Source organism: Schistocerca americana, chromosome 3 (assembly GCF_021461395.2).
Source record: "Schistocerca americana isolate TAMUIC-IGC-003095 chromosome 3, iqSchAmer2.1, whole genome shotgun sequence".
Taxonomy (NCBI): Eukaryota; Metazoa; Arthropoda; class Insecta; order Orthoptera; family Acrididae; genus Schistocerca; species Schistocerca americana.
In genome coordinates this window covers 960,370,583-960,385,603 of record NC_060121.1, presented here as the reverse complement: position 1 = coordinate 960,385,603, position 15,021 = coordinate 960,370,583, and the positions used below count along the sequence as shown (strand labels likewise).

The 15,021-nt window shown below is 42.3% G+C and overlaps 1 protein-coding gene across 1 annotated transcript in view; it reads right to left on the bottom strand.

The window, feature by feature from the left end:
- LOC124606579 (aminopeptidase N-like) overlaps window positions 1–14,423 on the bottom strand; it is a 143,070-nt gene extending 128,647 nt beyond the window's left edge. Inside the window, exon 1 of the mRNA XM_047138564.1 lies at window positions 13,733–14,423. Within this exon, the coding sequence (XP_046994520.1) occupies window positions 13,733–14,423 (691 nt within the window). The remainder of the gene's footprint in view (window positions 1–13,732) is intronic.
- Between the last annotated feature and the right edge of the window lie 598 nt (window positions 14,424–15,021).

The window sequence follows — 15,021 nt, the reverse complement described above, 5'->3', positions numbered from 1 at the left end:
AGCATCGGATGTAATAGTATCTGTTTTCTTTATTGCACTGCAGATCCAAATTTCAACTGACAGAGCAGCTGTTACCAGTGCTATGAATACGAATAACACAAGAATCAGATACAGAAACAGCACATCGATAAAAACCCTTGTGACAGTTGCAGACAATTACAATTCCACATTCATATAACATTGTAAGTAGTCATGTAGACTGACCATAACTGTAACGACACACATTCTAACATAACTCAGGCAAGTACCGCATCAGTCCAACTGAGTCCACTGTTTATAAATCCACAGACCTAACATAGGTTTATGTAATGCTGGATAGCCAACCCCTTCTGTTCATTGCCCACATGTAAAACAACTTGTACATAAAAATACAGGGATTTGAAATAGTAATACCAAGAAAATTCAATGTTGTATTCAGCCACACAGTTCAAAAAGTCGTTATGACAAGAATCATTACGACAAGAGTTAGATTATGACATAAAGGACAGCCAACACAGACCAATTTTTTGTCCATATGTAAAAGGATGGGTTACACTCAAAACTTTTATGCAAATAAAAATACAAATACAGGTAGTTCAATTAGTAATTATAATAAAATAAAACTTTGTATAGAGGCATATAAATTAAAAAAATCATTATGACAGGTGTTATATTACGTCATACGGGAGAGCAAACGCCCCCTTTTTTCATGTCAGTATGTAAAAGAATGGGTTAACATAATTCTTGTATACATAAAAATACATTGAATTCTAATAACAATAGTAATAAAAAACAGTTTCGTCTACAGGCATGTCAGTTAAAAAATAATTACGAATTGTATGTTACACTTAATCAATTATCTTGAAATAGATAGATATATAATTTGTTTCCATAAAACATTGGACCAGGATTAACGAGTCGGTGTAAGATTATAATTTACATTCTTAACTTGTAAACAGCAGTGTTATTTGGATTAATGCTTGTACATGCCTGAGTTAGGTTGCAATATGTGTCGTTATAATTAAGTTCAGTCTACGTGACGATTTATAACGGTATGTAATTGTGGAATTGTAACTGTGTACAACTGTGATTTGGCGTTGATCAATGAACTGTTTCTATGTCTAATTCTTGTATTTATAACACTGATGATAGCTGCATTGTCAGTGGAGAACTGGCTCTGCAATGCAATATAAAAGATAGATGACATTACGATCGCTGCTGACCTCTCTGTACGAGTTACATCGCTATCGTGGGGTACAATCATTCCCATGGAATCTATCAAGAAAACCATTTATTCATATTTAAACAAAATTATTTTATTACTTTTACCATTTGTTCATATTTAAACAAAATTATTTTACTACTTTTGTATTCTCATTTATAATGTCCTTGCTAATACACTGTGTGCAGATGTTCTATTTAAAACACTTACACTGATGTATTACTACTTCAGTCACGTATTTCATACTGCTGAGTATATGTCACGCAACTATAACCCAGCAGGTGGCACGCTCAGTACTGCTTTAATTGCCATCGAAATTGGCCGCTAAATGTTCAGTTCAATGTTTGTTCGAAACCCCTTCAACGCTTATTGCAATAAACTTTACGCGACCGGTTGACTGTATTCCTCATTCATCGAAAACTGACTATTCCTTGATGCCTTGCAATCGCATCAACCAATACCTTGTTTAGTCAAATTGTGCCATGATTTCTTTTCTCCTCGATCCTATTCAGTACCTCTTCATTATTTACTCTTTCTACTCAGCTCATATTCAGCATTCTTCTGTGACACCACTTTTTAAAATTTCCATTCTCTTCTTGCCTCTATCCTTATCGTCTACATTTCGCTTCCTTACTACGCTCCACACAAATATTTTCGGTAAAAACTTCCCAACAGTTAAATTTATATTTGATGTTAAAATAGCTCTCTTCTCCAGAAATGCTTTGCTTGGTATTGCCGCTGTGCATTGTATAGCGTCTTATTGCGGACATTGTCAGTAATTTTGCTGCCCAAATAGCAAAAGTCATCTACTACTTTCAGTGTCTTATTTTCTAATCTAATTCCCTCATCATCGCTTTATTTAATTCGACTACACTCCGTAAGCTTCATGTTCATCTTATAAACTCTTTTCAAAACATTATCCATCCCGTTCAATTGATTCAACTAATACTCCAGTCCCTTTTCCATCTCAGCCACAATTACAATGTCATCGGCAAGTCTAAATTTTCTTAGTTCTCTCTGACCTTTAATGACCTTTCCAACTTTCTCTTTGGTTTCCTTTACTGCCTGTTCAATACACTGATAGAACGGCATCCATTCTTTCTCATTACTTTCTCATTTACGACCTTCTTTTAATGTACTTCGAATCTTATAACTGCATTCTGCATTTTGCTGCCTTCAGAATTTTAGGTAGAGTCTTCTAGTCAATATTTTCAAAAGTTTTTTCTAAACCCACAAATGCTGTGAATGCAGATTTGCCTTTCTTTAATCTGTCTTAAGATAGGTCAAAATGTCAGTACTTACTCGTGTGTTCCTACATTTCCTCTGCTCCAAACTTATCGTCCACAACGTCGGATTCTGCCAGTACTTTCCAGATAAAAGTAGCACAAATACTGCCTTAGTATTGCAATGGTCATGTAGATCGTCGGATTCTACTATTTTAAAATAACTGACCAATAGGAGTTTCGTCTCGGATGTAGTGAAACCTGGAAAGTACACATCAACACCGTGCGACCGTTATAGAAGACGCTTTTGCTCGTGCCCTCGGATAAAGGTGTGACAGACTATTTTAACAGAGATTATTGTAATGACACTAGTAGACATTCTGGGTAGTGACTGTTCAGTTACTTCCATCCGAAAAGCGACTAAATTCTTCCTTTTTTATGGTCACATTAGAATTGTTTCTAGTATACCAAGTGATCGATATTTCGAATTAAAACTACGCTCCTGGAAATGGAAAAAAGAACACATTGACACCGGTGTGTCAGACCCACCATACTTGCTCCGGACACTGCGAGAGGGCTGTACAAGCAATGATCACACGCACGGCACAGCGGACACACCAGGAACCGCGGTGTTGGCTGTCGAATGGCGCTAGCTGCGCAGCATTTGTGCACCGCCGCCGTCAGTGTCAGCCAGTTTGCCGTGGCATACGGAGCTCCATCGCAGTCTTTAACACTGGTAGCATGCCGCGACAGCGTGGACGTGAACCGTATGTGCAGTTGACGGACTTTGAGCGAGGGCGTATAGTGGGCATGCGGGAGGCCGGGTGGACGTACCGCCGAATTGCTCAACACGTGGGGCGTGAGGTCTCCACAGTGCATCGATGTTGTCGCCAGTGGTCGGCGGAAGGTGCATGTGCCCGTCGACCTGGGACCGGACCGCAGCGACGCACGGATGCACGCTAAGACCGTAGGATCCTACGCAGTGCCGTAGGGGACCGCACCGCCACTTCCCAGCAAATTAGGGACACTGTTGCTCCTGGGGTATCGGCGAGGACCATTCGCAACCGTCTCCATGAAGCTGGGCTACGGTCCCGCACACCGTTAGGCCGTCTTCCGCTCACGCCCCAACATCGTGCAGCCCGCCTCCAGTGGTGCCGCGACAGGCGTGAATGGAGGGACGAATGGAGACGTGTCGTCTTCAGCGATGAGAGTCGCTTCTGCGTTGGTGCCAATGATGGTCGTATGCGTGTTTGGCGCCGTGCAGGTGAGCGCCACAATCAGGACTGCATACGACCGAGGCACACAGGGCAAACACCCGGCATCATGGTGTGGGGAGCGATCTCCTATACTGGCCGTACACCACTGGTGATCGTCGAGGGGACACTGAATAGTGCACGGTACATCCAAACCGTCATCGAACCCATCGTTCTACCATTCCTAGACCGGCAAGGGAACTTGCTGTTCCAACAGGACAATGCACGTCCGCATGTATCCCGTGCCACCCAACGTGCTCTAGAAGGTGTAAGTCAACTACCCTGGCCAGCAAGATCTCCGGATCTGTCCCCCATTGAGCATGTTTGGGACTGGATGAAGCGTCGTCTCACGCGGTCTGCACGTCCAGCACGAACGCTGGTCCAACTGAGGCGCCAGGTGGAAATGGCATGGCAAGCCGTTCCACAGGACTACATCCAGCATCTCTACGATCGTCTCCATGGGAGAATAGCAGCCTGCATTGCTGCGAAAGGTGGATATACACTGTACTAGTGCCGACATTGTGCATGATCTGTTGCCTGTGTCTATGTGCCTGTGGTTCTGTCAGTGTGATCATGTGATGAATCTGACCCCAGGAATGTGTCAATAAAGTTTCCCCTTCCTGGGACAATGAATTCGCGGTGTTCTTATTTCAATTTCCAGGAGTGTATTTAAAAATTCTGTAAAGATAATCTGCTGGATTTGTAAATTATACTTGATCTGTATCAAATGTAAATGCGGCATTCCAGTATCAGGGATATCTTGGTTTGTCTGAACAACTTCAGCACGTCTTATACCGGGTGATGACCTAAGGTGCACATAAACTAACTTCACGGCTTCATCAGGAATTTCTCACCATGATCAACAACTTTGGTTGTAAGGTGGCGTTATTTTACAACTTAGAAACCGCGCTTGCATCCAATACGACATAAGTAAGCCCCTTCATTGATAGAGAAGACAGTTTTGTGCTTGTTCATTAAAAACACGTATGCGACTAACATCGTCTAGTACACTTAATTTATTGTATAGTGTCTGCATGTTGGGTGACTGGGGAACAAGCAGAGCTGTGAAGTCCGTGGTAGAGCGGAAGGACACAGGAAGCTCACACATTCCTTCGGACAATAGGTCGGCACAGCCACGGGACTCGCCCATAAGCTGGACCAGCTGCAGAACGGGAACGCGTGTCCGACGGGCACGAGTGAGAATGCGGCCTGGTCGGCCAAAAACACATGGCAGCAGGTATTTGCGTATTTTCCTACGGACATAGAAAGAACTTCCATAAACGTCGATCTGGATTGGTCGGCGTTCAGAAACGAGCGCCTTCCGGAAAGATGATCCGCCACCCAAATTTAATGGGGAGAAAAGATTTTGAGCAGCGAAAAGAGGAGATTAGAAAAAAGGAGGCAGTCGTTACGGGGTCGTGGAGCAGGAGGGTTGTCTTGGAGGTCCACGGCAGTCGACGGACGTCTTCGGCTGCAATTTTGGTGAAGTACAATTTCGCTGTCATCTCGCTGAGGCGAGAAGTCCTGCGGTTATGACTTCTGATCATTACGGTGATCTTGCTTATGCACCGGCGTGTGTGAAAGTGAATTTACATCGGTGAATCACGCGTTCTACTCCGTTCGGCACTGAGGTTTCATACTGCTTCTTGCTACTTATTATACGGGGGTGTCAGTTACTCCGCTCCTAATCACAGATCGCGGGTGCATTATGGGGCACAGCCGGACAGTTTATGGGCCAGTATTAATAAAGGGAGAACCTGAGATTTGTAATCCTTACTTAGTTTTTTAAATTGTTTTCTTATGATGAATAAATGTATGAAAATCACTGCATTTATCGTTTAGCACATAATATTTTCCTGTCTCTGCGTAGTATTTTCAGGTCCATGTGTACATTTTATAATTTATTCGTGAAAAGGAGGACTGGATTTTGTCGGCTTATCCTGACATTTTATCGTATCCACAGCATAATATTACGAAACGGGTAGGTTTTCACATGACAATTTACATGATTAATGAGAATAACGTACTCCTACTGGGGGACGTATAAGTGTCAGTAGTGTTAAAATATCCATTGCGCAAATTATCTCTTGTACGTACTCATGGAAAGTCTCCGTCATCAATAGGCAGTAGAATAAGTGGAGATACGTTGGATGCTATAATCAGCAAACAATCAATGGAAGACTAAGCGTTCTGAGAAACACGGGATGTCCAACGTTGTGAAGAAACCGAATGAAGCAGAACTTATCACGCGCCGAATTCGTGCTGGGAGTTTTCGCTGTGGTCATCAATGAGACAAAGTCGACCTTATCTTGAACAATCTGATCTCATATAATGAGGCACGCCATTGATGTTCTGAAATACCTCAAATGTCCACCTTCCATAAGAGCTATTCCAGATGACATTACCATTGTCTTACTAAAACCGCTGAGCTAAAAACATTTCATCTGTGTCTGCACAGACCATTTCACACCTTCGAGTCACCATTCTGATACTTCAGTGAATTACACTGACGCTTTTAAGACTTTATTCCCGTCTGCCATGCATTTATGAAGTTTTTGCCTTCCTACAGTGTTTTCCTTAAGATGAAACTCCTAACGTCCTTGAAGTAGTACCATTTAAATAAAAGTACCTCATTCAGATCCATCCAACAGTAAAACTTTACAGACACCTTTCGTTTCCTTATTGTGGCTGTTGCTACTTCCAAAAGAGAATTCGTACTTACTTATATTATTTACCTGCGGTCCAAGGGCTGATCTACATCAGGAAGTTAATTTGCAGACAATGTGCGAAGTCTTTAACACTGACTAAATATTCTCTGTTTGAAAAGTTTTTTACAATTAACTGTGTCATTCATTTGTGATTAATTTCCATAAATTATTAACCCTTAGTTCTAGCATACATTGGAAGAAGTCGCTGTAAACACAACAAGTTTATTTCTTGAATTTAATTATTTCTGTAGTCCGTTTATGCGGGACAGGGAGAATATTCCAGAGCTACAGGGCGTCAGTAAAGACATTTACTTCTGCTAATACGAGTTACTTTGGGCTAACAACTTTCTCCGCAAGCTAGCGGAAAAGGAGATTTGTTGGTGTCTATAGTTTGCTTCAGATCAGGAGGCGATCCAATTTTTAGCTGTTCTGGTTAGCCCCCTTCAAATCCACCAGCAGCCAATAACATTTATTGTCTTTACGAGAGCCTAGCTGAGAACTGCTCTCCTTCAAACTGCGATGTCAGTTTGCATCGCAACAGTACAGTTTCTTTTACTGTGCGACAGAACTATTCTTTGCATCTCAACAGTTGGTGGCATTTTCTTTGGTCATATAGCTAATAACGTTTGTCTGTAATGAACTAGTGCGATCCATAAAGAAACGGCAATACAAGTTAAGTGTTTTACTCTCAGGTGAGAGTGCTTAATTATCTGTTTACAACTTTTTCGAACTTGAAACTGAAAGTGAGCCCTTATTCATGACGATTGGAAGACACGAGAACGGACTGTAGCACCATTAGTGGTCAGTAAAAAACTTATAACCGAATTGTGTCAGGGGTGTAGGAACATTTGAAAATATTAGCTCCCTGTCACCTGAAAGGCAACCAAATCCCACGAAACAAGTAACAAAACTCAATCATTATACATGAAAGTTTTAAGGCACTCCGTGTATGAAATTTGTGTAAATTCAGTGGACTTTATATCATGTCAACTTGTTAAAATGATGAATAATATCGTATTTCGTCGATGCAAAGAGTTTTAAAATATATTAGTTTTAAATATATTAAAACAGTTATATAACGTGATTTTTAGTATAGCAAAGTGACACATCAGTAGCACGGGATCAATTCCTTGGAAAGATGAAGGTAATTCTACAGCGTATTGCCTTTTTGAAACATGGGTGAATCAGAATACTTCTAGAAAAACCTACCGACAAATGAATGGTGATATTGGCAGTTTTAAACTACCTGATGTAAAAGGCTTAGTTGTTCTGTATTCTGGTTTTTATTTTTGTTTTCTATCTGGGAACAAACTTGTATTTAGGTGTAACGAAATCAGCAGTGACTGCCATTCAGGAATTAACGCTATCACTATCAAGAAGTGATTCGCTGAACTGTTCTTGTCAAACGTTGCTCTACAGTCAGTTATTGTGATGGTCAATGCAGATATCATTCACCTATTACAGAGAAACACGAAGTGAATACACCAGGGAAGCTGATATTATGATGTGGCTTCAAACATCCAAGACTGTCTTGTAAACAGCTCTTAGTGACTTTTTATTTCCTTGGCGTGCATTAGGGGCCACTGATTATCGACGATATCTTGTACAGGCATTTGTGGACCCGGAGATCGTGGAGGGGACGTACATCACAGGCCACTGAAGGTTGTCACAGGCTCCTGAGAGGTCAACAATGAGAGAAATTGCATATTTCGGCATCGAAGTTTCTGCGAGCTGAAGAACTCAATTCACTACGTCATCTATAGACTTCCTTTTCCTGAATCATACTGACACTGGTTAAGCACCAAGAGCTCCCCGTGAGGCTGCAACCAGTCATTATACAGACGCTTCTATACCTTGTGCGAGGTGCTTGATAAGCAAATAGGTCTGTAACATTTCAGTGGATGGGGTCTTTATCCCATACAAGTTTAATAACTATTGTCTGAGATGTTTTTCTCATCGCTTTCTATTCGTAACGCCTCTTTCAATCATAGGGGCAGTTAGGCACTGCCAACGGACCTAGCCCTCGCAGATTTTGCAATCTTTGCGATTCTTTCGGCAACGCCACTAAGACAATCAATTAATTAAACACCCAAGAGGATAAGAGATGCCTCCAGATCTGTTTAGAGAATGGGAATTTATAACTAACATCAAACCAGCGCCCAGAGAATATAACTGGATTGGCAGAAAAGTTCAAGTGTCTACATCTACATCTACATGGATACTCTGCAAATCACATTTAAGTGCCTGACAGAGGGTTCATCGAACCTCCTTCACAGTTCTCTATTATTCCAATCTCGTATAGTGAGCGGAAAGAATGAACACCTATATCTTTCCATACGAGCTCTGATTTCCATTATTTTATCGTGGTGACCGTTCCTCCATATGTAGGTCGGTGTCCACAAAATATTTTCGCATTTGGAGGAGAAAGTTGGTGATTGGAATTTCGTGAGAAGATTCCGTCGCAACGAAAAACGCCTTTCTTTTAATGATTTCCAGCCCAAATCCTGTATCATTTCTGTGACACTCTCTGCCATAACTTTCTTTGAACTTTTTCGATGTACTCCGTCAGTCTTATCTGGTAAGAATCCCACACCGTGCAGCAGTATTCTAAAAGAGGACAGACAAGCGTAGTGGAGCAGTCTCCTTGGAAGGTCTGTTACATTTTCTAAGTGTCCTGCCAATAAAACGCAGTCTTTGGTTAGCCTTCCCCACAACATTTTCTATGTGTTCCTTCCAATTTAAGTTGTTCGTAATTGTAATACCTAGGTATTTAGTGGAATTTACGGCCTTTATATTAGACTGATACATCGTGTAACCGAAGTTTAACGAGTTCCTTTTAGCACTCATGTAGCTGACCTCACACTTTTCGTTATTTCGGGTCAACTGCCACTTTTCCCACCATTCAGATATTTCTTCTAAATCGTTTTGCAGTTTGTTTTGATCTTCTGATGACTTTATTAGTCAATAAACGACAGCGTCATCTGCAAACAACCGAAGACGGCTGCTCAGATTGTCTCCCAAATCGTTTATATAGGTAAGGAACAGCAAAGGGCCTATAACACCACATCGGGGAAAGCCAGAAATCACTTCTGTTTTACTCGATGTCTTTCCGTCAATTACTACAAACTGTGACCTCTCTGACAGGAAATCACAAATCCAGTCACATAACTGAGACGACATTCCATAAGCACGCAATTTCACTACGAGCAATTTCAGAAGAGCTGGAGTCTACTGAGGAAACTTGGCGGAGCACAATTCAAGGGACGGAACATCAATAATAAAATGACCCCTAACAAGATATGCTCTTCTATACTACAAACATCCAGAATCCATGCCTCCGCCTCGAAGAAAAAAGAACTGCACCAACTGATGAATGAAGAGCTAGATGCAAGCGAGGAGGAAGCAGGTTTAGCGAACTGGGTAACACAAGAAGAGATAAATATAGCACTAAAGAAAATGTCACCTGGTAAAGCAGCTGGCTGTGACGGCCTTCTTCCAGAATTCTTGAAGAACCTCGGGCCAAAGGGAAGAGCATGTCTGTCTTCTCTTTTCTCTAATATCATAGATACCAGCCGGTTACCAAATCAATGGAAAAACGCACAAGTCATAGCCATCCAGAAACCAGGGAAAACAGGAGAGAATGCTAAAGATTATAGACCGATATCTTTATTGTGCACCACTTACAAGCTGTTTGAACGAGTCATCCTAGGCAGAATAGAAAGTAAAATAGAAGCTGCTCTTCTCCCAGAGCAAGGCGGTTTTCGAAAAGGAAGAGATTGTTGCGACCAAGTTCTCGCCCAACCACTTTCATTGAAAGAGGTTACCAAAACAAAAAGAAAACGGGCATGGTATTATTAGATCTCACCTCAGCATACGACACCGTATGGACAAAAGGGATACTGTATAAACTGTCAAAAGTCGTGAAATGCAAGAAGATCATAGATCTAGTCAGAAATATGTTGATAAACAGGAGATTCAAGGTATCTCTGAATGGGAAAACAACCAGCTACAGGACACTACAAAATGGTCTCCCCCAAGGGTCTGTGCTGGCTCCATGCCTTTTCAATTTATACATAGCGGACATCCCAAACCTGGAATCTCGTTCTTTTATGTATGCAGATGACATCGCTATCGCGGCTCACGCCAACACTTTCGAAGAACTGGAAGAAATTTTAAACAGGGATCTGGAACGACTACAACAATATTATGACAACTGGCACCTCAAAGTAAATCCGACTAAATCCGTGGCATCAATAATGCACTTGTGTAACAAAGATGCAAATCGTGAGCTAAAAGTGCAAATAAAAGGTAAATTGTTGAAAAACGATAGAACGCCAAAATATCTGGGTGTTAAGCTAGATCGCACTCTCACGTATAAGAGCCACCTGTACGAAGTCGCCCAAAAAATGAAAACAAGAAATAACATCATAATGAAACTGGCAGGAACAACCTGGGGATGTTCCACTGAAACTCTACGCACATCAGCACTGGCACTTCTGTATAGTGTAGCGGAATATTGCGCACCCATCTGGGCCCGCAGTAGGCATGTCAGATATATTGATGTGCAACTTAACGAGACAATGAGGCTCATAACAGGAACAGTAAGACCCACCCCGAAACCTTGGCTGCCCGTCCTTGCCAATATCGAACCACCCTCGATTAGACGTGAAAGAGCAATCCAGAGGTACAAAGAAAAGTTCAGGGACCTACCTCCTCCCCCTGACAGATTGATGTCAAGAAATCCCTTCTGGAAAGAACTCAAACAACAGATTGATATCGATAACCTGTGGAAACAGCAATGGCAGGAAAGCAAAGTGAATAACAGTTTCCCTATTGAGGACCCATCTCAACGAGTTCCAGGCTTCCAACTCCAACGTAGAGTGTGGGTAACTCTAAATCGTCTGCGGACAGGTGTTGGTCGGTGCGGATATTTGTTGAAAAAGTGGGGTTTCTCCCAGGACCCCAATTGTGAGTGCGGAGAGAGTCAAACCATGCAGCATATAGTTGAGTGCGACGTACACGGACTTAAGGGAGGAAATCTGATGGACATACATGTGATAAGTGACCAAGCACTTTTGTGGCTGGAAACCCTGAAAACTTTATTGTAAATGAATGTTAATGTTAATTTAAAGTTTTATGTTGATGTTTGTAAGTGTATCACGCTTTGCCTGTAGCTGAACGAGAAATAAATAAATTCACTACGAGCCGCTTGTGTGGTACAGTGTCAAAAGCCTTCCGGATATCCAGAAATACGGAATCGATCCTAAATCCCTTGTCAGTAGCACTCAACACGTCGTGTGAATAAAGAGCTAGTTGTGTTTCACAGGAACGATGTTTTCTAAACCCATGTTGACTATGTGTCAATAGACCGTTTTGTTTGAGGTAATTCATAATGTTCGAACACAATATATGTTCCAGAATCCTGCTACGTCGGCTGATACTCGTATCCGAGTTTTCATTTCTCTCCTGAGATTTCCTTTGTCACGGTTCAGGCGTGGAAGTGTCGTTGATGGCTTAGCAATCCAATCCTAGCGTGGAACAGGCGGCCACAGACATTACAGCTGATGGAAGGTGGAGGACGTGGCTGAGCCTGGAGGAGTTTACGTCTCTGGCGTTTGTCATTCTCCATTCTTCGACGTTCCAGCTCAAAGTTTTGAAGAGCATTTGAGGTAACTGAGCGCCAGCGACTTCGGTCTTCTGCTATTGTGGACCAGTTACTCGGATCGATGTTCAAGTTTTTCAGATTTTTCTTGTACTGATCCTTATAACGTTTGAGAGGGGCACCTCGTGGCCTTTTACCTGTGCTCACTTCGCTGTACAGCATTTGGCGTGGAAGTCTGTCATTTTTCATCCGCTGGACATGTCCGACCCATCTGAGTTGATGCCCAATGATAAGAGCTTCCATGCTATGCATTTTTGCTCTCTCTAGAACAGCCGTGTTGGATATGAAGTCATCCCATTTTAGGTTCATGATATATCTTAGCTTCTGTTGGTTGAAGCGTTCTAGTTTCTTCAGATCGCAGCGATACAACGTCCAGGTTTCGCAACCATATAGCAGGGTGGAAATGACTACAGCTTTGTACACCATCAGTTTGGTGTACAGTGTTAGGTCTTTATTCAGGAAGACACGCTTTGTAAGACGACCAAATGCTACATGTGCAGCACGTATTCTATTCTCCACTTCTTTTCCAGATGAGCAGTTGGATGACAGTATGCTTCCCAGGTAGAGGAAATGGTCCACTTGTTCCAGGAGTGTATCATAGATGGATATGCTGAAGTCAGGAACGGAGGAGCCAGGAGTTGGCTGCGCCATCACCTTTGTCTTTGAAATATTGATGGAGAGACCAAATCGTTCGTACGCCCTGCTGAAGGAATCAACTGACAGCTGCAACTCTGCAGGTGAATGAGCTGGAGAGGCATTGTCATCAGCATACTGCAGCTCTGTCACACGAGTGGTACTGGTGAACCTTTTTGAATGGAGTCTGGACTGGTTGAATAATCCTCCATCAAACCTGTACTTTAGTTCTATTCCTGCATTGTTTACGGTTGTCTCGTAAAGCATAGCTGCCAGATACAATGCAAATAATGTAGGTGCAAGAACGCATCCTTGTTTAAGCCCACTTGTTATTGGGAATTCACCAGTCATTTCATTCTGGCAGAGGACCTGTCCAGTCATATCAACGTGGAGAGCTTCAATCAGGTCAACAAAATGTTCAGGGCAGCCGAAGCGTTTTAAGACCATCCACATGGCTTCTCTGGGAACTGTATCAAAGGCCTTTTCTAGATCGTAGAAAACAAGTAGTAAAGGCTTTTGCTGTTCTCTGCACTTCTCCTGTAGTTGTCGTGCACAGAAGATCATGTCAATTGTCCCTCTTGAAGGTCGAAACCCGTATTGAGACTCAGGTAGTATAGTCTCTGAAAGTGTCTGGAGGCGATTTAAAAGGATTCTTGCAAAAATTTTTCCAGTGACAGAGAGTAGAGATATTCCCCGGTAGTTACCACAGACGCTTTTGTCGCCCTTTTTGAAGATGGTGACAATTGTGGAGTTCTTCAAGTCAGCTGGTACCTTGCGGGTTTCCCACATTAATATAATAAGTGAGAAGAGTCTAGTTTTTAGAGGCAAACCGCCACCCTCAATAAGCTCCATCGGGATGCTGTCAGGTCCAGGAGCCTTCCCAGGTTTCACACTCTTGAGTGCCTTGCAAAATTCTTGAAAAGTTGGAGGATCAGCCAGACAGGGTTTTGGAGGGTGCTGTGGGACATTTTTGAGAAAATCTCCAGCGGCAGTAGAAGGGCTGTTTAACAGTGAGCTGAAGTGCTCTTTCCAACGATTTAAGATGTCCTGACTTTCAGTAAGAATGGTGGAGTTGTCAGCAGCTTTAAGTGCTCCTGATGATGAGCGGATAGGTCCATACAGCTCTTTAATACCAGCATAAAAGCCACGCAGGTTCCTTGCATCAGAAAGATTTTGGAGTTCTGTGGCTTTCTGTTGCCACCATTTGTTCTTGATTACTCGTATTTCACTTTGACATTTCTGCTTGAGTTCTAGAAAGTGTGCTTTCTTTTCTGCGCTGGATGGATCTTGAGCAAGGGATAGGTAAGCATCCCGCTTTGCATTGATGATGGCTTGGATTTCTCCGTGGTTGTCATCAAACCAGTCACTTCTTTTCCGTGCACTACAACCAACAACATTCTCAGCAGTTTCTTTGATGATGTTCTTTAATGTGGTCCATTCTTGTTCGACGTCATCTGTGGTTGCTGGAGCTTTGTTAAGTTGTTCGGACAGTATGTCTTGGAAGTGTGAGCGAACATTTTTGTTGTTCAGGTTGCTTATGTTGAATTTTCTGCGTGGTGGGTTTGAAAAGTGGGATCGTGGCTTGCGATACTTTGGTACTCTCAAACGGCTGACTAAAAGTCTATGGTCCGTCCAGCACTCATCGATGTTTAGTGCTGCTTTTGTGATGAGAATGTCTTTCTTGTCACGCTGTCGCGTAATAACGTAGTCTATAAGATGCCAATGTTTGGAGCGTGGGTGCATCCATGTGGTCTTATAGCGGTTACGCAAACGGAATTGGGTATTGGAGATGAAAAGCTCGTGCTCAGCACGTTAACGATACGGGCCTGTAATTTAGTGGATTACTCCTACCACCTTTCTTGAATATTGGTGTGACCTGTGCAACTTTCCAGTCTTTGGGTACAGATGTTTCGTCGAGCGAATGGTCGTATATGATTGTTAAGTACCTAATTGGTAAGCATTCTGGACCAGAAGACTTGGTTTTATTAAGTGATATAAGTTGCTCCACTACTCTGAGGATATTTACTTCTACGTTACTCATGTTGGCAGCCTTTCTCGATTCAAATTCTGGAATATTTACTTGACTTCTTTTGTGAAGCCATTTCGGAAGGCTGTGTTTAGTAACTCTGCTTTGGCACCACTGTCTTCGTTAGTATCTCCACTGCTATCACGCAGAGAAGGCATTTATTGTTTCTAGCCGCTAACATGCTCCACATACGACCACTGAGATTCATTGGAAGAATCCTAAGGAAATGCAGTCCGAAAACAAAGGAAGTAGGTTACAAATGGTTCAAATGGCTCTGAGCACTATGGGACTTAACATCAATGGTCATCAGTCCCC